Below are 21,514 nucleotides of genomic sequence, written 5' to 3' on the forward strand. Positions count from 1 at the left end.
TACACCATCAGAAATTATCTTGTTTGTTAATAGTATTTATTGATTTTATTGTCACTTCCTCTCTCTGCTGAATCCACAGCTCCCAGAGCAATGCCTGGCAAAAGAGAAGGTGCTTCATAAATATCTGTTGAATAAATGAACAAACTGCTCGGATAGAGGAGAAACAAAGTGGAGTCGAAGGATCAAACTAAATTCGGACACAGACCCTGTGATTTATTCTCTTCTGTGTTTCCAGCACACAGGGCCATCACCCCATAGATGCTTGTTCCAAAATGGAGAAGCAATTAATGGTAGGGGAAAGGGCTGGGGAGGGCTCCACAGAAGAGCTGGGTCTTTCAGATGAATGGGGAGTGTGAAGGGTAGGTAGGGCACCCCTGGCAGGGGGAAGAGCACGTGCAAAGGCACAAGGGCATGGAAGGGCCGGTGGACCTGTCATATGTGGCCGACACACATTCATTGCCACTCTTTCTACTAGTATCCCCTTCACAACACAAGGGCCTGCAAGGCTCTTTATTCAATCTTCCACCTGGAAATAACACCCTCAGTCTGGCCCCCACTCCACTCCATCCTTGCCCAGTCTGGCAGGCAGGCTGCTCACTACTTCTCAGACCTCTTCCCCGAGGGGCTTCCCAAGCTCCAGCCACGGGAAGCATATGTACCTGCAGCAGGGAGCCTGAGACCCAGGTCCGTATCCCTGACTGCTTTGGGGAAAGAGAAACTCTCTTTAAATGGACGAGCAGCCAGGAGGCTATGAGCCCCAAACCATTAGGAGAGCAGAGCCAGGCACTGTGCTAAGTGCTTTCATTAGCTGGCTCCTTTAATCCTCGGTGCAGGAGGAAACCGAGGCTCAGAGGGGTTAGTGGTTTGCCCAAAGTCACACAGCAAGGAAGTGTCAGAAGGGAGAGTCTCCATGTTTATGTGTGTTGTACTGTACCAGACGGAGGGACTGCGTCCTAACGACCCCAGGGGCATCCCTGGATCCAGGAGCATCTAAAGCTGGCACTAGCCTTGGACTTCTCTTTTCCTCTGCTTGCCACTGAAGGATGCCCAACTGATACAGAACAGTATTTCTCCCAGAGACCCCGCTCTCCTGGCTCCTCCCCAGGCCTGGCTGCCTACTGGTGAAGACTGCCCTTTGTGATACAGGTCACACTCTGAACTCTATTTTGAACTCATGCGAAGGGGGTCAGAGTCCTCTAAGATTAAACGCGCTAATGACTTGGAAAGTCGGCGTCCCATGTGTGCCACCCCCAGGTCCCCATCAGTCAATTTATCACCAAATTATGGGGTCCGAGAGTGACGGAAGACTCAAACCAGATGGGGCACTCCAAGGTGAAATGGAATGGCCTCAAGTTACCAGCAGGGATGGTCTTCTCTAATTAAAATAATCATGCAAACCACTTTCTCCTCTGTACATGAGACAGAACCGCTCCAAGGAAGGGATGATGACATCTTAGGTGTAACATCAAAGCTGTCAGCTCACTAGTCGTTTAGGACCTGGCCATTTTGTGTTCCAATTGTCATTTTCCCTCTCCTGCTACTCAGAGAACCCCACTGCTGGACAGAGGAGGGAGTCAGAAGGCGCGGACTTCAGAGACAGTGGTGTCCGTTTCCATCTGGAGAACCTGGGCAAGTCATCCTCTCACATCACATCCTTCAATAGCTCCCCATTGCCCGGTCATTCATTCACTCAACAAACATTTACTGAGTGCCTATTATGTGCTCTGCACTGTCCTGGAAGCTATGGATAGTTGTGAGCAAGACTGGGATGGTCCCCACCCTCCTGGAAATGATAATCTAGTGAGAAGGACAGAGGCTGACATTGAGTAAAAGCAAGATGGTCACACACCCACACATGCACACACATACCTACACACACACACACACACACAACACACAGGTTATAGACAGGTGCTAGCTGAGTTGCAAGGAGGTGTCAGGGAAGGCTTCCCTGGGGAAATGCCCTTTGGGCCGAGGCTTGGATGAGCGGAAGTTAAGAAGGAAAAAGGAGAAGAAGGGACCAGTGCCCCAGGGACAAACTTCCTCGGGGAACCAACAGAACTCGGGTCTGGCTGGAGCGCAGACAAGGAGAGGTGAGTGGTAGAGACGCAGTGGAGCAGGGCCAGGTCGACTGGGGCGTTGGGGAGACCGTACACTTACCCGAGGACAAGGAAGCCGCGGGAAGGGGCCTCCGCTGTGTCACGGTGCCGGCCCTGGAAGCCCTCACTGCCTGCGCCTGGATCTGCCTCACAACCCATCACACTCCCGCCTGCCAGGCGGAGGCTGCTCTCATGGAAAGGGTGTGGGGTCTGGGGGTAGGACAGAGGCCTGGACCCACATTTCAGAGGAAGCTGGCAGTCAAAGGCAGGGGCTTGGGAGTCAAGCTCTGTCTTTGATCCAATGGGATGAGCTGAACAAAGTTGCTAAGAGTAGAGGAGAAACAGGAGGCCGACTGACAAATATGGCCTGGAGCCATCCCAGAAGCAAGTCGGGGTGGGGCGTGTGCTTGAGGTTCATTTAAAAGAGCCAAAGCAGGGCTTCCCTGGTGGGGCAGTGGTTAAGAATCCCCGCTCACCGCAACTAGAGAAAGCCCCTGCGCAGCAATGAAGACCCAGCGCAGCCAAATTAAATAAATAAAAATTAAAAGAGCCAAAGCAGAACAAAGACGCTAGAAGACCCGCTAAAGGAGTGGTTTGAACTTAGGCTACTGGTTCCGCCTACCTCCAGTGACTTGCTTAGTGGGGCGGCCTCGGCATTTTGGCCTCCCAGAGGCCACCTCTCAGTCCTTTGGTTTCCATGGTGCTGACCTCTCCCCAGCTCTGGGGATGGTCACGTGACACAGGTCTGTCCAGTCTGAATATCCCATCACGTGGCCCACCGTGATTGGGACAAGTGACCCAAGCTGAACCAGTGGCAATCAATTCAGGAATTTTGCTAGCATTTCTGGGAAGATAAGCTCTGTGCCTACTGGGTGGACAGACGGGCAGTTGTAGGACAGGTGTTTCTGGAAGCTGCAACGTGGAGAGCCTGGTCTGTGGCTCGGGAATCTCACAGTCAAGTATCTTGCTGCTGGCTGCTGAAGAGGCAGCGGCAAGGGAGGGCGGGGCGAGTTCCCTGCAGCCAGTCCTGTTAATGGCCTGTCTGCAGTCACTTTGTAAACCTCTATCTTGTTTCGCGGCTCAGCCAAAGCAGTCGCTCTGCGCTTCAGCTCGGCGAGCACATTCTCACTTTGGAAGCGATGCTGTTGTTGCCGCAGTTATCGATTCTCAGGAAAACCCGTGTGGTTGTTTATGAGCATCAAACCCCAAATATTTGCAGAGAACCCCTTTCAGGAGCTTTTGGCACTACGATAACCCACACAAAGCGTTCTACATCTCAGGCTTTTTTTTTTTTTAAACAGAGAAAATTGTTCTCTGCTCCAATCTGTAAAATGCATTAGCTCATAGTTTCCATTTTCAACCAAAATCAAATCAACTTTAATATGCATTGGGTATCCGAGGCTGCTGTTTCCCTTAAGATTATCTTTGTAAGTCCTAACAGTTTGGATGGCCCAGCATGAAGAGATGTGAAAACAGAGACCGAGGTCCATAAAAAAGCCCAGGTCCCATCCAATTTTCAATCACTTGTATACCCATATGAGTACCACCTCGCCTGTGAAAGGATCCTACAAACTACAGGCCTAGCACTGGCATTTTATGCTCACGATCGGCTAAACGGGGGCCACTGATTTGAATGCAACAATAATACGTATTTATTGAGCATCTACTATGTGCCGGGCTCTATTTGTGAACAAACAAGTAATTCCAGACTGTTACAAGTGCTGGGAAGAAAACCTACAGGGTGCAGTCAGAGAGAGTAGGGTGATGAGGAAAGATCTGTCTGAGGATATAGTATGCTAGCTGAGGCTACAGGACAGGAAGTTGTCACCCCTGTGAAGAGCAGGGGCTTCGGGGATGGAGGTGCAGGGAGAGGGGTCCTGCAGGCAGAAAAACAACATGTGTCTGAGTCCTGAGACCAGACAGCACTTGCTGAGTGTGAGAACAGAAAGAGGTCAGTGGCTGAAGTCTGTTGAGGGCATGGGGTGAGGGCGGACGGTGCAGGGCAGGCAGAGGCTAGATCATGCTGGCCTTTGCAGGCCATGGTAAGGAATCTGGATTTCATTCTAAGTGAAATGGGCAGGGGGGCATTGGGGCCACAGATACATTTTAAGCAGGGGCATAGCAAGTTCTCATGCAGGAGGCATGTGGAGAATAATCAAGGTTGGATATCCCAAGTTCAAGGTGCCTGCTAGACTTCCAAACGGAAACATGAGTATGGCATTTGGGATACTCAAGTCTGGAACTCAGAGGACAGACTCAGCTGGAGATATCATTTGGAAGTCGTCAGCATACAGACGGTCTTTGAAAACGCTCTGAGACTGGCTGGAGTGAGGGGTGCACCACTGAGAGACAGAGGAAGAGGGCAAAAGCACGAGGACAAATCCAAGCAGCTTGGCGCCCTGGTAGCCAAAAGAAAACAGTGTTTTTGGAGGGAGGGAGTGGGCAGCTGGGTCAAATGCAGCTCCTCGAAGCTGAGTTGACTTGGAGAATAATTCTGAACCTTTGAGATCTGGAAGTGGGGTGGGGGAGGGTTCATCTTAAAAGGCTTTCCTGGGACTTCCCTGGTGGTCCAGTGGTTAAGACTCCACGCTTCCAACTCAGGGGGCGCAGGTTCTATCCCTGGTCGGGGAACTAAGATCCCGCACGCCGCAAAGAAAGAAGAAAAAGGCTTTCCTTAGAACCTAGGGATAATAACGCAGTGTGGAAAAGTGGAAATTCCGGGGTCCGGGGCCAGACTCCCTGCAATTGAATCCCACTTCTGCCATTTACCAGCATCATGGCCTCAACCTTCCAAACCTCCATGAGCTTCAGCTTGCCTTTACCACAGAAATTACAATAGTACCTGCCTCACAGGCTGTTGTAAGGATTAAATGAGGTGATAAATAACAAATTCTTAGAAGAGTGAAGTGCCTGGCTCATGTTAAATGCTCAGGAAATGTTAGTTGTTGTTGTTATAATAATTAACGCTAAGTGCCAAGTGCTGGGATTTACATGTATTATCTATGGGGTAGATATTGTTATACCCATTTTACAGATGGAGAAACCTGCCTAGTATCACTAAGTTCCAGGGGTGGGTGGAGCTGGCATTCACATCCAGGTCAGACTCGGGCTGTCCTCTTAATCACTGCTCTGCAACCCCTCATGTGATGCCCAGGTGGGTGGCTGATGTCCAATGCAAGGGGAAAAATGGCTATTAACGTACTAATTGTGTGTTATGGGCTGAACGTTTGTGTCTCCCCAAAATTCATGTGTTGAAATCCTAACGCATAATATGATGGTATCGGGAGGTGGGGTCTTTGGGAGGTGATTAGGTCATGATGGTGGTGCCCTCATGAATGGTATTAGTGCCTTATAAAAGAGAACCCAGGGAGATCCCTTGCCCCTTCCACTATGTGAGGACATGAGGAAGACAGCCGTCAATGAACCAAGAAGCAGGCCCTCAATGGACATGGAATCTGCCAGTGCCCTGATCCTAGACTCCCCAGCCTCCAGAATGGTGAGAAATAAGTGTCTGTTGTTTAAACCACACAGTCCACGGTACTTTTGTTGTAGCAGCCCAAGCTGAGACATTGTACTTCTGCTTCAATTTGCATTTCCAGAAGTAATTATTGGTTTTAAATTGGTTCTGGCATGCTTACAGTTATTAGAAACCAAATCTTACTCTGCATTTCACAGGGTTTCAGATTAATACAATGACGAGGTCGGGCTAGATCCGGGTTGTATGAATTGTGCTACAAGAAACCTCCCCCAGGGAGGATAGAGCATGGCCCCCCTATATGTATGGAGCCCTGGGTCCCAGCCCTGCTTCAACCAGAAAGAACTCTGCTCTTGTCTGTTTTCTACACTGAGCTCTCTTAAGCTTTCATCTGAAGAAAATATTCTGATACAAAAGTTTGAAAAACACAAACTGCACCTGCATCAGAATCACCTGCAGTGGCTATTAAAACACAGACTCCTTGCCCCACTACACACTTTAGGGACCACAAACACAAGGGGGAGGGCCTAAGAATCTGCTTTTTTATTTTATTTTTAAAATTTTTATTTATTTATTTATTTAGACTGCTCTGGGTCTTAGTTGCAGCACGCGGGATCTTCCCTGCGGCATGCAGTCTCCTGGTTGCAGCATGAGTGTGGGATCTAGTTCCCTGACCAGGAATCGAACTTGCGCCCCCTGCATTGGGAGCATGGAGTGTTACCCATTGGACCACCAGGGAAGTCCCCAGAGAATCTGCTTTAGAACTAGATCCCCAGGTGATCCTGGCGATTCAAGATCCCTTGAATACGTGAGTATTCAAGTTTGAGAACCATGTCAGACGCTCTCCATTAACTCTACTGCCCAACCCACTAGCCACTGGCCACTTCTGGCTAATTTCAATTTAAGTGAAAATTCATTAAGATTAAATAAACTTTAAAACTTCAATTTCTCAGTTGTACCAGGCACATTGCAGGTGCTCAACGGCCACATGTAGCTAGCAGACACCAGACAGAGCATTTCCACCATTACAGAAAGTTCTGCTGGGCGATCCTGAAAGTTCTGTTGGACAGCCCAAACTTAGGCCTCTAGGTCTGCTCAAATGATGTATCTCGTGTGTTGACACTGAGGCACTAATAAACTCAGTCAACATCTCCTACCATTTTAAACTGTATTCCACGTATAATATGCTCCCTAAGGATGTATCTTATTGGACAAAATTACTTGTCATATATCTATTTCCCCTGACCCACTCCTAGAGCTTGAAGGCAGGAACCATCCATGTATTATTTAGGTCCGTTATTCTCAGTGCCTAGAGCTTAAATAAATGCTTGGGAATTGCTTAATTGGCCCACACAACATAAATGAAATATGAAGCTGACAGTGATGTGTCCCAGCTAAAAGCCTTCACTAGCACATCCATTAGGATGGCTACTATTACAAAAATAGAAAATCACAAGTGTTGGCAAAGATGTGAAGAAATAGAAACCCTTGTGCACTGTTGATGGGAATGTAAAATGGTACAGTCGCTGTGGGAAACAGTATGGTGGTTCCTCAAAAAATTAAATATAGAATTACCATTATGATCCAGCAATTCCACCTCTGGGTAGAATTCCATCACCCAAAAGACACCAAGCAGGGAGTTGACATATCTGTACACCCGTGTTCATAGCAGCATTGTTTATAATAGTCAACAGATGGAAGCAACCTAAGTATCCATCAATGGATGAATGGATAAGCAAAATGTGGTATATATCCATACAATGCAATATTACCCAGCCTTAAAAAGGAAGGAAATTCTGACACAGCCTACAACATGGATGAATCCTGAGGATATTATGCTAAGTGAAAGAAGCTAGTCACAAAATGACAAATACTGTATGATTCACTTATGTGAGATACCTAGAGTAGTCAAATTCATAGAAACAGCAAGTAGAATGGTGGTTGCCAGGGGCTGGAGGAAGGGAGGAAAGGGGGGGGCTGTTATTTAGTGGGTACAGAGTTTTAGTTTTGCAAGATGAAAAGAGTTCTGGAGATGGACGGTGGTGATGATTGCACAACAATGGGAATATACTTAATACCAATGAACTATACACTTAATAATCATTAAGACAGTACATTTTATGTTTATGTATATTTTCGCACAATTAAAACATTTTAAAATGTTTTAATTTTAAAATACATAAACAAATAATTTTCTAAAAATTCACTGGTACCAACCAGAGGAAATATATCAGCCTCATGGCTTTGAGAAAATGGCTTTGGGAAAACTGTGGTTCTCAGTCTATGCTGTTGCATCTTGGGTAGGAAGGGGCCAGGGACAGGAGGAGGGAGCTGCATACACTCCCTCTAGCTGATCATCAGAACCTCCTGGAGGGGGACTTCCCTGGTGGTCCAGCGGTTAAGACTCCACCCTTCCAATGCAGGGGGCAAGGGTTCGATCCCTGGTCCTGCATCCTGCACGCCCCGTGGCGCAGCCAAAAAAAAGAAAAGGAACCTCCTGGAGAGTCTGATTCCATTCACCTGGGGGTGGAGTCAAGGGGATCTTTAATATTACAGAGTTCTGCATGGGACCCAGAGTCAAGAGCCCCAGTCTAGAGCTATTCTAGTCTATTCTCCTTATATTACGCTGTGGTTCCCATCTTCTCATCTGGTTTGCAAGCTTCTTCAGGGGAGTGACTGTGCCTTATATCTATCCTGAGAATCTAAGTCACTTGTGGAATTTTTTTTTTAAGACTGCGGATGCCTGGAACCCACCACACATCAATTAAATCAGCATCTCCAGGCATCTTGTGTATTTTTAAAAGCCCTCAAATGGGATTCTGATGCCCTCTCCTACACTGAAACCTCCTGCTCTGCAGGCTAACAGTGCTTGACAGAGAGGCTCAATGTTTGCTGAGTGACTCACAGAATGAAGTCCTTTGAATAAGACATTCAAAACGGAAAATGTGTGTTTCATCTGTGTTGTTTATTCTAAATATTTTTCTATGACTATTTTGTACATAATTTAGACCAAATGATAAATAATAACAACAATTAGCATTTAGTGAGCACCTCATATGTGCCAGGTGCTGATCACATGCTTCCCATGTATCATCTCATTTAATTCTCGATCCTATTTCTAAAGAAGGTACTGTTATTGTCTCCATTTTAAAGATGAGGAAACTGAGGCACAGGGAAATGCAGTCACTTCCTCAAAAATAAAACTTTCTTTTTTAAAAATATTTATTTATTTATTTATTTATTTTTGGCTGCATTGGGTCTTTGTCGCTGCTCACGGGCTTTCTCTAGTTGCGAGAGCAGGGGCTACTCTCATGGCAGTGTGCAGGCCTCTCACTGTGGTGACCTCTCTTTGTTGCAGAGCATGGGCTCTAGGCACGTGGGTCTCAGTAGTTGTCGCTCACAGGCTCAGTAGTTGTGGCTCGCGGGCTCTAGAGCGCAGGCTCAGCAGCTGTGGCGCACGGGCTTAGTTGCTCCGTGGCATGTGGGATCTTCCCAGACCAGGGCTCGAACCCGTGTCCCCTGCATTGGCAGGCAGATTCTCAACCGCTGCGCCACCAGGGAAGTCCAAAACTTTCTTTTTTTTTACATGACATTTATATCATGAGCATTCTCATAACCTTTAAAAAGTGACCATAATTTTCTTATTAATGACTACATCATTGTTTTACCCTATTTTTTTTAATAATTTTGTCTTAATTTGTTAACTCATTCCTCATTGTAAGGCAGCTTTTTGTCTTGTCTGCCACTGTTTACCATTTTAAACAATGCTGCAGTGGATGTCTTTGTGCTAAGGGTGTTTTCTATATTTCAGAAAACTGTCTTTAGGAAAGATTATGGAAAAAATGTTCTGATGGTGAATGGCATTAAACACTGAACAACAGTCTTTATTGAGGGGACTGTGCTGAATGAGCTGGGTAAGCCCCTCTCCCAGGGACGTTTTACGTGCCCTGGCCTAACCGCCACCAACTCACACCAAACACTTACCGAGGGCCGGGAGCTCTCGCGAACGCTTTATAGATCTGATCCCACCTGGTCCACACAAGACCCCTGGGGGAGGTACAGTGAGACGCCTGAGGCAGAGAACGGGGAAGAAGTGGACCCAGGCTCACAGGACCAGCAAGACCAGAGGCAGGATAGGAACCCACAGCTCTAACCACCAGTCTGGGCCTCCTGATCAAGGCAGGTGTTCACCCAGACTCAACGGCCACCCCATGAAACAAAAACTAACAAGAGTAGTGGGAATGAACCCTGCCCATCAACTTGCACCACACAAGACTCTCCCTGTAAGTGCACAATGTCTCACCTCCCAGGCAAAAAAAATCCAGAAACACTCACTCGGAGCAACACAGGGTTCCTGCCTAGTCCCCTTAGATGCAGACAGAAAGTGGAAGAAGCAGGTCAATTATCCTTACCCAGGATCCACCCACACCCAGTGCCCTTGTAGATGCTTTACATGGCTATATATATATTTGTTATGGGTTGAATTGTGCCCCCCCCCAAAATGCTGATGTCCTAGTCCAGTGTACCCATGAATGTGAGTTTATTTGGAAACAGGATCTTTGTAGATGTAATTAAGATGTAAATTAAAGATGAGATCATACTGGAGTAGGGTGGGCCCTTATTCCAACAAGACTGGTGACCTTGTAAGAGAGAAGAAGAGAGACAAGAGGGAGAAGGACATGGGACAACGCAGGCAGAGGTCGAAGCAACGCAGCTGCTAGGCAACAAACATCAAAGATTGCCAGCAAACCCCAGAAGCTAGGAAGAGGCAAGGAAGGATTTTCCCCTACCGGCTTTAGTACCCTGCCGATACCCTGGGTTTGGACTTCCAGCATCCAGAATTGTGAGACAACACATTTCTACTGTTTTGAGCCACCAGGTTTGTGGTACTCTGTTACGGCAGCCCTAGGAGATGAATACAATGTTGTATGGTCTTTTAGCTCCATCAGGACAGAAGCTATATTTTGCTTATCTTGGAATCCCAGCCACTGGCGCAGTCCCTGGCTCACAGGAGACGCTCACAGAGAAAAAATTAATAAAGTACAAACTCAGGATGAGAAGGAACTACGTCTTTTATCTCTACTAACAGACCAGAGCAAATTAGGTACTCAATAAATGTTTGTAGAATGAATAAATGTTTTTAAATGAATAAATGATAAGCTCAGGAAGGCTTTGCAATGAGTCCTATTCATCTATTTCCTCAGGACTCAGCATAGGGTGTGGCACACAGCAGCTTCTAGTAAATTTGGAAGGAGGGAAGGAAAAAAATGAAGGGAAGGTGGGAGGGAAGGAAACAAGACCAGGATCATAATTTCCCAATTCTCGGTCTAGGTAGGTAATTTCTTTCCTTTATGCATCTAACTGAGGCCATGGAATAAGCAGTTGAGTTTCAAACAGCCTCAATTACATTGAAAGGGCTTTCACAGCCCTTTGAATATAATTCACCTCCCCCCTTGAATATTGTTGTTCTAAACAATTGAATATTGTTCTAAGACACATTTCTTTTTCTTTTACATAAACTTGAACTTGAACATTGTATTTCTAAAACACATTTCCTTTTCTTTCACATCCAGAAATCATAAGGCTTTCCAACCCTTCCAGCAATGTCAGAAATGCAGCTCCGAGTTCAGAGGTCAACGCTTCTGTGTTCAGCTCCGGGGACACATTTCCTGTCCCTGTGCTGCATTCAGCCTCTGACACCTGCCCTGCGGCCAAAAAGGGACATCAGCTGGGCTCAGGGAAATTCAATTTGGGCTGACAGCCCACAGCATAAGAAGGATAGGGAGTCTGCAGTGACCTTTGCAAAGGCAAAGGCAGGGAGAGGGAGTCAAAGGGGTTTCTCCGGGCGTGGCTTAGGAGGGTCTAAAGTTATGGTCAGTTCACTTCTACGGATGGAGAAAACCCCTAAAAATAAGGGCAACTGATTTCCACTGCTGGCTCAGAATTCAACTGCACTGCCATTTGCTGCCCCTGCCATCCTGGTGGTATTTGAGGTGAAAAAAGGGAACATCTTGTTCTTTATTCCTCTGGACTTGAACTTTTCCAGGGATGGCAACTGCACTGTTGTGGGGTATGATTTTATTCCTTCATTCCTTCATTTTTATTATGAACGAAGATACATCATATATAAATGAACAAAGTAAGAGGTCCCTGGACTCATGTCCCGATACATTTAGAGAGCCTCTGCTCCCGTGTGTTTTCTCTCTTGTCTACTGAACTCCAAAGCTCAGCGCTTGTCTGCTCCACGGGACACCCCGGTGGAGGTCACAACTGTCACAGTGACAAACAAGGAAAAGAAAAGCTGACCCCTTCTCAGTCCTGTTAGCAGAGAAGGCAAAGAACTTCTTTATGTGTTTTGATGTAGCCCTGATGCGGTCAGCTTACCCATGGATGTGGGGACCTTCTGCCCTACCAGAGGAGTTGGTTGAGACGGGCATCAGTGAGATGGACATTATTTTATCAGACCTGCATGGCTGGATCAGTTTATGTGTCCCTCCTGTGGCCCCAGGGCATCCCACGCTGAGCCTGACCCAGTAGCCGGCAATCTGTATGACATTTATCTTTCCTTTTCCTCTAGACAGAAAGCCCCATGAGGACAGGGCCATGTGTGCTGCTTGTACCTCTGTATCCCAAGCAACCTGGCCCAGTTCTTGGCACATAAGTAATAAGCAATTGATCAATACATGTTATGAAAGAGCCAACAAACAAACAAATCAGTGAAATGAGATAAAGGTGTTGGGCCTTACGTTATAGTTAAAGAGAGCGCGGGCTTTAGAATCAGGTGTAGTTTCGCTCATGTTCTACCACCTACCCGCTCCATGATGTGTTTTAATTGAAATATAATATAAACACATAAAATTGCCTATGTCATAAATGTACCATTCAAGGAATTTTGACACCCATGCAACCAGCCCCCAGAACATCTGCAGAACCTCAGAAGCTGCTTCATGCTCCCTTCTGGTCACTATCCCCTCACCCACCCAAAGGGAAACCACTATCCTGCCAGCTGCATGCCACCTGGCAAGTTACTGTGCTCTCTGACTCTTTATCTTCATATGGGGAAAATAATACTTACCTTGCTATGAGTATAAAATTTTATACATGTATATGCGGTACCTGGCAACAACAGTCATAGATAGTAATAGTGTTAGTAATAGAAGTAGTAGCAGTGACAGCACCAGCAGCAGCAGAAGTAACAGGAGAAGGAGAAGCATGAAAGCGACAGTCGAAGCAGTAGCTGTAATAGTAGAAGCAGCAGTAATGGTAACAATAGAAGTAGTAATAGTGGTAATAGAAGTAGTATTACTAATAGTAGAGGCAGTAGTTATAGTAATAGCTAACACATAGCACTTATGACGTTCCCGGTACTGGTCCAAGTGCTTTACCTTAACTCATCTAACGTTCAAAGCAACCCTTACGAGAATGTATAAAATAGGATTTTACAGATAAAGAAACTGAGGCACAGAAGTTAGTAGATTTCCCAAGGTCATGTAGCTATAGAGTCCTGAATTCAGGATTCTAATACAGTACCAGCAGTCTGGCCACTGAGCCTACCCTCTTAATAGCAACCTTTCAATAACTATTTGCATGGCAAAGAAAGATTTGTCCTCCAATATCTGTTCTCTTCTTTTTTGTTGTTGTTCTTTGTTCTCTTCTTTTTCAATCACAATAATCCTCAATTTTGGTAAGCACGTGGTCTTACAGAAGAAAGATCACATTTCCCAGCCTTCCTTGCAGTTAAATGTAGGCAGAGGACTAAATTCTGGCCAACAGAACATAAGCAGAAGCAGCAAGTGTGACACCCAGAAGCAGATACCCTTAAAAGAAGGGGCCTGCCTTTCTTCTTCCCTTCTTTCTGCTGGTAGATGTGATGGCTGGCACAGAAGCACTCAGAATGGACCATGAGGTGACCTTGGGGGAAAGGAGGTCCACATGGCAGAAAAACAAGAGAGGAAAAGTCTGGGTCTCTCACAGTTGCTGCAGCAGCCCTGTACCACCTTGGGTTCAAAGCAAGAGAGAAATATACTTCTATCTTCTGTTTAAGCCAATGTTCTTTTAGATTCTACATCATTCATAGCAAAACCTAATCCTAAATAATGCACTGCTGTTGCAATTGTAATTAATATTGAAACTGAGGAGGACCTTCCCAGGGACAGACACCCCCACCCCCGTGTTCCCCGCCTCTTGTTTCTAGAAAAGCTTTAGCCCCCTAGGCCTTCCCCAAGTTCCAAAGAATGAATTTAACCAGAGAAGCGAGAAAATGCAAAACGAAAAGAAAGCAGTGAAGCAAGACAAAATAATAACAACTTAGACATAAAACAACATCAAGGACCTTTAGTTCCTTCTTGGGGCTATAGGTAATATCTTGAGTCATATCCTTCAGCTGTTTTGCAGATTCTAAAACCCCCACTATGTGGAGGAAGTTAACTGCATGCTGATCACCAACACATAGACCCCAGACTGGTGGGAACCAAAAGGTTGGTGATTTGAGATTCCTGAAACATCACCGTTACCTCACCACAACCAATCAGAGAATTGTGCACAAGCTGATCACTCACCCTGTGACCCTCTCCCTCACACTGTCTTTAAAAACCCTTCCCTGGAAACCACTGGAGAATTCAGATCTCTTGAGCATGAGCTGCCCATTCTTCTTGCTTGGCACCCTGTAATAAACGCTGTACTTTCCTTCACTACAACCTGGTGTCAGTAGATTGACCTTGATGCCTGTCAGGCGAGCAGATCCAAGTTTGGTTTAGTAACAATATCACCTAAAAAGACAACTGCAAAACTAATGTCACTTTCGTGTTGGATTCTTGATTTATAAAACAAAACAAAATAAACCATGACTTGGGTAACCCTGTAATCATCAAACTATGAAGATAAGCAGGCAGAGTCTCATTTATCCTGGAAGATGGTAACAGTCCCCTATCAACTCATGTCTGGGTCACATCAAAGCCTCTCAGGTTGGCCTCCCTGCCTCTAGCCTCTCACCTCTCCTACCCATTCAGGACACTCTTCCTTATCTAATTATCCTAAAAATTACTTTCATTTTAAAAACTGGAATAATTATAATGTTTTATGTCCCTACTTTATGCAAGACACTTTATTGTACACCTTTTTTTCTAATCTGCACGAAAACCTGAAACATAACTATTATTACTCCAATTCCATAGATAAGAAAACAGAACAGAGAAGGTTAATGACTTGCCTGAGGTCACACAGAAAGTTGCTGGCAGAGCAAGAATTCAACCACCCCTCCAGCACCCACAATCTTTCCGCCACTAAGCTGACTTCTGGGAAAAACCAGTCATAGCAGGTGGACCCTGTGTCAAGTCACCCTGGCAACTTTAAGATCCTTGGACTTTTGGAGTTTTCTCTGCCTAGTTTTCATGGCGTTTCCTGTCCAGTCCAGTTTTTTATCATCCACTAACACAAATCTCCACCCACTGAGGTCAGATGCCTTAGACTCTATCATGTGCGCCTATGCCAGGCCCCAGTATTCCCAGCTGCAAAATGGGACAAATCACACCTCTACCAAGAAGCAACACTGCAAGAGGAAAAAGGCAGCAGACCTGGAATCAGGAAAAATTGGTTTCAGATCCAGTTGGGCAAGTTCTCTATCTGTAAAATGAATGTGGTCAGCCCTTCCTGGTAGGATTGTTGGGCGGAATGAATGAAGTAATGTCTTTAAAGAGTCACTCAGCTAAAATAGCATCTGTTCTTGTTGGCAGTGTTGTTTTTGTTATCATTCCTTACTTCATTCTCATACCACCACCCCACCACCTTTCCCTCTGCACACAGATGATCGGTAATGTGACAGGAAACACTTCAAAAAGTCTGCAGCTCTACAAATGCCAAAGATCTGTTCACCACTAATATCCACACCCATGGTGTCTCTGTCAGATTCTAGTGCTTGAGTCTGATCAACTTTTGCATTTCAACCTCCCCAAAAGAATCCCTCCACATTTCCCAGGCTGGGCTCTCTGGACAGGATGGGCTAAGACCACTCACCGATTCCATAGTGAATCTCTTGATGAAAAACTGGAGAGCCTGGAGGCTGAAGATCTCATGTCTCAGCCGTCACATCAGAAAATTACCTGGATGGGGAGGTAGGAAAAAAGGTGACAAGAGTCATCCAGCAGGACTGGGCAGAAGACATTGTCTCAGACCAACACGTGATTTCATGTGGAAGCCAGCACCCCTGTTAGGAATGTTCTTACACCGCAGCGGCTGTCCAGGAATGGGAAGGAAAACAGTGGGGAAACCACTATTTCAGCAATCCACTTTGGGGCTGACATCTCCATCAGTAAATCTGTTCAAGTGCTCAGGAATCCTTCTTGCCTTTCTATTTCTAGCTCTATGTTGGAGAGCAATTTACAAGTCATTAACATCTCTAAACCTGAGCTCCTAAACATGAAATTAAATTGTGCTGACAGGTAGGACAGACAGACAGCCATAGCTGTGTGCCCATGGGGAAGCAGAGGAGTTCCCCCAGCCAAGGGAATCAGCCCCAGGAAGAAGGTAGATACATATGAATCTACATATTTCAGGACAGCCCCTCTGAACCAGAGAGAGGATTTTAATTAATTCATGCATACCAAAGCTTAATTAATTGCTGAGTGCACAGAGCACAGGAAGTCTGGGATTAAAGGTTTTACATAAGGGAACAGCTTCAATATTTTTGGTTGGAGGGGAAACAGAAGTGGGGGTGTGAAAACAAGAGAAGCCAAGGGACCTGCTGGGTCCTTCCCCAAGTTCAGAGTGGTACCTCCATCTGCGGCCAGAAACCTAGGGACACACTTGACACACCATCTCCCCATCCCTAAGTCACGTGTCTCGAACCTAAATATCTCTCAACCTGTCTCTCTCTCTCTCCATCTCCACTGACACAGCCCTGGATCAAGCCTCCATCATTCTCACCTGGGATACTACAACTATCACCTAATTGGTCTCCCCTCATCACCATTTCTCCCTCTGAAATCTGCTCCCCTACACTGAAGCCAGAACAATCTTTTTCTTTTTTTATGTTTTATTACATAAAACAAACAGAATTGTGTACGGACACAAACACAGAGATTCCCACCGCCCAGCCCCAATCACCATCAACTCATAATCAATCCTACCCCATCCACTCCCTAATCCCTCCCCCTCCCCATGTTAGTTTTTAGAAGCATATTCCAGACGTCTTATTTCAGTCATTAATGGCACAGCACAGGGGCTTCCCTGGTGGCGCAGTGGTTAAGAATCCACCTGCCAATGCAGGGGACATAGGTTTGTGCCCTGGTCCGGGAAGATCCCACATGCCACGGAGCAACTAAGCCCGTGGGCCACAACTACTGAGGCTGCGCTCTAGAGTCCACGAGCCACAACTACTGAGCCTGTGCTCTAGAGTCCGCAAGCCACAACTACTGAAGCCCGCGTGCCTAGAGCCCGTGCTCCGCAACAAGAGAAGGCACAGCAGTGAGAAGCCCGTGCACCGCAACAAAGAGTAGCCCCCAGTCGCCGCAACTCGAGAAAGCCCGCGCACAGCAACAAAGACCCAACGCAGCCAAAAATAAAATACATAAAATAAATTTATAAAAAAAAATAGTGCAGCATGTATCGCTATATAAGGTCTTTTACAAAAATATAACAGCAACACCATTACCACACCTAAAAAGATGATCATTCTTTGATATCACCAAATACCCAACGTTCAAATTTCTAATAGCCTCATAAATGTTAAAAATGCTTTTTAAGTTTTTTGTTTTAAAAAATCCAGACCCAAATACGACTGGTTAATATGCAGAATAAAACTTTTAAAACTCAAATCTGTGTCATCCCTCCACCTCTAGCTTAACATTCTTTAATGGTTCCTCAGTGCTTCCAGATAAAAATGATTGAACACAGTCTGACTCTTGCCCCCCTCCTCTCTGACCTCATCTTGTCCACCCCAGCTCACTGTTGCACCCACATGACCTTCTTTCAGATCCTGCAACTTTCCACGGTCCTTCTGCCCCAGGTCCTTTGCCCATGCTGTTCCCTCTGCCTGTAAGGCTTCCTCTCTCACTTTGGCTAGCTAACTCCTATACTTCTTTAAATCTTACTTCCTCAGGGAAACTCTTCCTACTCCTCTAGATTAGACTACAGAACTTATCTGTTTTTAACTATTCATTCATTCATGTGAAGACTGATAAAATATGTTGATTTGATTGGATAATAAGCCATATGATAGAAAGACTGTGTTTGGATTTTCTCATATCCCCAGCGCCAACCACACAGTGGTGTCCAGCACAATATGAATCAACAGTTGCTGGATAAATGATCAAACCACCTTCGTCAGCCTTAGATGCCAAAGGTGATTGACTGAATCTGCCCGAACTTTGAATCACACATTTCAGTTAGATGGGGAATTGACAATCTTATCCTAAAATTGATATGGAAATGCAGTGAACTCAGACAGCCAAAATGATGTGGAGGACACGCATTTCCCAATTTCAAAACCTACGACAAAGCTGGAATCATCAAGACAGGGCGGTAGCAGCATAAGCAAAAACATATGCTCTCCTCCAGAATCACAGACCGTGACTTCCCCGCAACATTCACCTCCTGATGACAACTTTACACACTCTACGTACATGAAAAACAAGACCCCGTCACTGGCATAAATAAGCGATGCGTCTCCCAGCCCACGCCTCACCTTGCCTTTCCTTTGCTCTCCTTGCTTCACCCAAGCACACAGCTAAGACAGTGTATATATAGACTGGATCACTGCTCCTATTCTTCACTCTCAACCTGAGTTTGAATTATACATCCCTGCTCTCGGTCATGTGTCTTTGTAGTCCTTCCTACTATAGCGGGTGGTAGTTCTTTCCACGCAGCATTGGATTCTGGACTGGACCACTGACTTCCTTACAATGGAATTCAGACGGAATGACCCTATGCTGGTCCCAAGTCTATCCCTTGCCCTCCTGTGATGTGTCATGAGAGTATGTCTCCCTAGCCCCTTTCAGCTGCTGCCTTTCAGCCTGGACCCCGCAATAAAGACACGTGGAGCAGATCTGAACCAAACCTGTAGTTCAGCCTGAGCCAGCCAAGCCCAACCTAGATCAGCCAAACCACAACTGACCCATGACCCATGAGCATGAAAATAAACACCTGCCATCAAGCAGGCCGCTGCAATTCTGAGGTTTTTGTTACTTGGCAAAACCTGACGCATACACACGGGAACGCTAATTTACGGACACCAATGAGTATCAACACAGCTGGGAAAAATGAAAGCCTTGCACACAGACAGAGCAGATGTGATGACAATCAGCAAAGCCACCTCTTGCAGAAAACACACCTACTTGGTGTCAATTTGACCCTCACAAGAAGACACTGGGCCCGCTTTACAGATGAGAACATCGATGCTCAGAGATACGAAATAGTGTGTCCAGGACAGTGTGTGGCAGAACTGGGATTCCAACCCAGGTTGTCTGACTCAGGCAGACAGGCTTCCTCTCCTTAAAATAACTCAAAGATGCTCAGAGACAGCTATCACATGAGTTCCTGGTACCCCAATCCACCTCCACCGTTGTCCCACTTCCTTTAATGGGTCTTCACAAGGGGCTGCAGGGATAGGGTATCCTGGTCGGTGAGGCTCTTCGGCTGTTGGGTCCCTTGTTTGTGAAATGAGATCACTATCCTAGCCTGACCTACGGCACTAGACTGGTGTGAACCCCCAGAGACACGGTGTGTGAAACTGCTGTGTGAGGTATGACACCAAAGTCAGTTCACACCCTGCTTCCTCAACTCTGAACTCACGCGAATTAGGACAGCATCCACGTACATGTCAGTGCTGTACCCACACTGCTTTGAAACCATTTATGCTTTGAAACTGATTTTTGTTTTTCAAACAGAGATTCTTGCTTTCCAGTTATGAAAGTAATCCAGGTCCATCATGAAAAACAGTAAGGCATGAAAATAAAATATTTTAGTATCCCATCCCCTACAGATAAATACTGTTAGGATTTTAAATCTATTTCCTTTCTGGAACCGGTTCTTGTAAGAGTTAAATAAATAATGCATTTCAATTAACATGATTTTCTTAGAACCAGGGAACTACCAGTAACTTAAAAGAAAAAATTTCACTTTGCATTCATTCATTCAATCATTAATTCAAGGAATATTTGTCTTGGACTTATCATATGCAGGGAAGACAGAGCCAACAACAAAGAATGTTTATAATCTCAAGGAACTAACATTCATTCATTCATTCCTCTTTTTTTTTGGCGGCACCTCACAGCTTATGGGATCTTAGTTCCCTGACCAGGAATTGAACCTGAGGCCCCGGCAGTGAAAGCGCCGAGTCCTAACCACTGGACCGCCAGGGAATTCCCATTTGTTTTTGTTTTTTTTTTTTCATTTAATCACAAATATTTATTGATCTAGAATTCTGCCTCCATTCAAGGCCTGGTGCTCACTTTTTTATTTTATTTTCTTTCTTTCTTTCTTTTCTTTTTTTATTGACATTCATTATTTTTTTAACTGCACAAATAAAAGGAGCACCAACTGTATGCTGGGCACTTGCTAATAATAGTAATAGCAGCTTCCTTGCTAGACCTTGTACTCTAACAGTTTGGCTTATAATGAAAAGTTGTCTCCTTAGAACAAATGCATCTGGGTTAGAACTCAGATTATGGCTCTTTGGTGAGTTATTTATCCTTTCATACTTCAGTTTCATCACCTTTAAAATTGGGATAAAGTACCTACCTCATACAGTCACTAAGAATTAGTTAGATAATGTAGTTCAAGCACTGAGCAAAACAGTAACTAGTAATGGTGGTAGTAACACTATCGTCTTGTTTAATCCACACAACCATCCTACAGGAATCTGAAACTCAGAGGTTAGGGAACTTGTCATGAGGTCATGCAGGTTACCACTTAGGCACCTGGGGCACAACCCCAGTGGGGACCCTCTGAGAGATGGGAACACACCTTCGAATTGCCACCCTGGGGTAAGGAAGCTGGGGCATTTATGCACCCACTCCCATGCCTCACTGGCCACGCACAGCCAGGGTATGGCCTCAGACAGAGACGCAGGAAGCCCTCTCTGGGAACAGGCACCACCTACGGTGCCTTCCAGGGTGGGCTCAAAGATACGGGCAGGGAACACACATCATCTATAACTAGACGTTCAATAAATACACATCAGAGGAGTGAACGTGTGCTACCAACCCCCTTGCTCTTCTCTATAACCTCTCATTTCCCCCTGCCACCAGTGATGGAAGATTTAAAGCAAGTACCTGCTAGAGTGAACCAGAACTCATTATCATCAAACATCGCAATTTTTATCCACCCATGTTTCTGTTTTTTCCATTGAAATTCTATTCTGTGACTTACGGTATGTCATTCCAGAAAGCAATTCCTGTGTGGCATGCAAGAATAGGGACATAAATCATTTAGTACATCAGCCCTTCTTTATTGCCAGTCACCAAATAGGTGTTGAGTTTTATTCAACAGAAGTGACTTCACGGATGCTGGGATTTGTATCCTTTTATAGAGGATGTTATGAACTCTTGAGTCACCGCAGCTGGCTACAGCTTGGACAGTTTTCTTTGTTCCCATAACATCACAGCAAATACTTTTCCTATTTACTGGTGTGATTCTTTCCTGTTCTGTAGAAGCTGTAGTTAGAAAACCAGAGACCTAAAGAAAAAAGCCTGAATACGTATTTCGGCAAACCTTCCTCTTGTCTACTAGAAGCTTAGCTTGTCTAGCCCCACTCGAAGCGCCTTCTCTTTCAAGAAGCTTTCTCCAGAAAAGGGAACCCTCTTACACTGTTGGTGGGAATGTAAATTGGTACAACCACTATGGAGAACAGTATGGAGGTCCCTTAAAAAACTAAAAAAAGAGCTACAATCTGACCTAGCAATCCCACTCCTGGGCATATATCCGGAGAAAACCATAATTCAAAAAG

The 21,514-nt window shown here is 45.5% G+C and overlaps 1 protein-coding gene across 5 annotated transcripts in view; it reads right to left on the bottom strand.

Moving 5' to 3' along the window:
* Positions 1-21,514, bottom strand: part of ASAP1 (ArfGAP with SH3 domain, ankyrin repeat and PH domain 1) — a 348,560-nt gene that overhangs the window by 295,474 nt on the left and 31,572 nt on the right. For all 5 annotated transcript variants that reach the window (XM_060128595.1, XM_060128596.1, XM_060128594.1 and 2 more), the window contains exon 2: positions 15,586-15,671. In XM_060128595.1, coding sequence (XP_059984578.1) covers positions 15,586-15,644 — 59 coding nt within the window. In that variant the 5' untranslated portion in view covers positions 15,645-15,671. The remainder of the gene's footprint in view (positions 1-15,585; positions 15,672-21,514) is intronic.

The sequence above is a fragment of the Lagenorhynchus albirostris genome, chromosome 17, assembly GCF_949774975.1.
Source record: "Lagenorhynchus albirostris chromosome 17, mLagAlb1.1, whole genome shotgun sequence".
NCBI lineage: Eukaryota > Metazoa > Chordata > Mammalia > Artiodactyla > Delphinidae > Lagenorhynchus > Lagenorhynchus albirostris.